Here is a 2,292-nt window from a genome sequence, read left to right on the forward strand (position 1 = left end):
GGAGTACACCAAGATGTCGTCAATAAACACAAGACGAATGAATCAAGATATGGCTGGAATACATAATTCATCAGGTTCATAAATGTTGCTGGGGAGTTGGCCAGCCCAAATGACATCACAAGGAACTCGTAGTGACCATATCGAGTCTTGAAGGCAGTTTTCAAAATATCCGGATCCCGAATCTTCAATTGATGATTCTCTGACCTCAAATCAATCTTTGAGAACACTCTAGCACCCTGTAGCTGGTCAAATAAGTCATCAATGCGTGGCAATGGGTACATGTTCCTTATTGTAACCTTGTTCAGCTATCTATAATCATTACACATCTGCATAGAACCATCCTTCTTCTTCACAAATAGAACCAGAGCACCCCATGGCGAAACCCTAGGCCGGATGAAACCCTTATCAAGCAACTCTTGCAACTGCTCCTTCAACTCCTTCAACTCGGTTGGTGCCATACGGTTTGGTGGAATAGAAATGGGCTGAGTTCACAACAATAAGTTAATACCAAAATCGATATCTCTATCGAGCGGCATGCCCGGAAGGTCTACGGGAAACACATCAGAAAAATCTCTCACTACCAGAACTGACTCAACAGTAGGAGTATCATTAACATCCCTCACAAGGGCTAGATATGTCTCACATCCCTTCTCAACCATCCAATGTGCCTTAAGGAAGGACACAACCCTACTAGGAATATAATCCAATGCACCCCTCCACTCTAACCGCGGTAAACCTGGCATAGCCAGTGTCACAGTCTTGGCGTGATAATACAAAATAGCATGATAGGTTCAAAACCACCAATATCAACTGAACACGACCGATACACACGGTCCATAACAATAGAATCTCCCACAAGCATGGACACACATACATGAGAACTCAAAGAATCACTAGATATATCCAAATATAGAGAAAAGTAAGATGACAGATATGATTAAGTGGATCATGTATCTAATAAGACTGGTGCGTCTCTATGAAAAACCGTAACAATACCTGTGATGACTGTGTCTAATGTGACCGCCTCTGTCCTACCTGGAAAAGCATAGAATATGGCCTGGCCTTCCCCTCTAGGGCGACCCCTACCCACCTGACCTCCACCCCTAGCTGGATATGCAGGTGGAGCGGTAACTGGAGCAGCAACCACGGCCTGAGAACCCTGTGGAACACGTGGAGCCTAAGTAGTTTGTAGAGATGCATTGCTCCTGAGACTAGGGTAGTCCCTCACCATATGTTGGGTATCACCACACTCAAAGCAAGCTCTCGGTCGGCGTGCCTGCTAAAACTAGCCCTGTATTGGTAGGCTAGACTGACCGCTGAAGGCACCCCGTACAGCAGGTGCACTAGATAATGGCTGAGCAAAATAGGCAGCCTGAGACCTCGGAGTAGTCAGAGCACCACTAGAAGTTGGAAGTGCTAAATGAACTAGACCGCTCACATAGCCTCTACCATCACGGGCTGTAGATGCAACATGGTCACTACTAAATCCTGTAGTACCTCGAGGACTTTTGGCCTCCCTGTCCTCTCTCTCACGGCCCCATATACCCTCCAACCTCCGCGCGATATCTACCACCTGCTAATCTGGGGTATCTATCTCCAACTCTTGAGCCATGCTGATTTTAATACCATAGTTGATCCATTTGATGAATCGGCAGACTTGCTTTTTAACTGTAGAAACCAAGGCAGGCGCATGTTTGGACAACTCACTGAATCTGACATCATACTTTGACACTATCATAATACCCTGGTGCAACTGCTCAAACTCTGCGCCCCATGTATCCCCAAGGGTCTGGGGAACAAACTCTTTCAAGAACATCTTTGAAAATTGAGTCCGTGTAAGTGAAGCTGCATCACCTGGGCTACCTTCCTCGTAATCTTGCCACCACCGATACGCTGCCCCTGACAGTTGGAATGTAACAAAAGCAACCCCGCTCGTCTCCAAAATACCCATGGTGCAGAGAATATAATGGCATTTCTCAAGAAACCCATGTGCATCCTCTGTAGCTAGGCCGTTATAAGTAGGAGGTTGATACTTCTTCAACCTCTCAAGTCTAAGCTACTCCTCCTCAGAAGCCACTGCCTTAACCTCGGGTTGATCGAAATGACAGGTTGCGCTGGAATAACCTCTATGACCTGATCAACATGGACCTGCAGCTCTGGGGTATGAGCCGTGGGATTTTGAGCTCCTACCATATCCTGGGATGTGGCTGGTGCAAGTGGAATTAACCCCGCCTGAGCTAGGGTACTGAACATGCTCAAGAACTGTGCTAGGGTCTCCTAAAGTGCAGGGGT

The 2,292-nt window shown here is 46.8% G+C and overlaps 1 protein-coding gene across 1 annotated transcript; it reads right to left on the minus strand.

Annotated features, from left to right (window-relative positions):
* Window positions 1-305: 305 nt before the first annotated feature.
* LOC138909920 (uncharacterized) lies at window positions 306-1,951 on the minus strand. Its single transcript, XM_070201137.1, has 4 exons — window positions 1,658-1,951; window positions 997-1,159; window positions 582-736; window positions 306-482 (listed from the first exon to the last, which is right to left on the minus strand). Exons 1-4 carry the CDS (start codon window positions 1,949-1,951, stop codon window positions 306-308), a joined length of 789 nt encoding a protein of 262 aa, XP_070057238.1.
* Window positions 1,952-2,292: the final 341 nt, after the last annotated feature.

This window comes from Nicotiana tomentosiformis, chromosome 4, assembly GCF_000390325.3.
Source record: "Nicotiana tomentosiformis chromosome 4, ASM39032v3, whole genome shotgun sequence".
Lineage (NCBI taxonomy): Eukaryota > Viridiplantae > Streptophyta > Magnoliopsida > Solanales > Solanaceae > Nicotiana > Nicotiana tomentosiformis.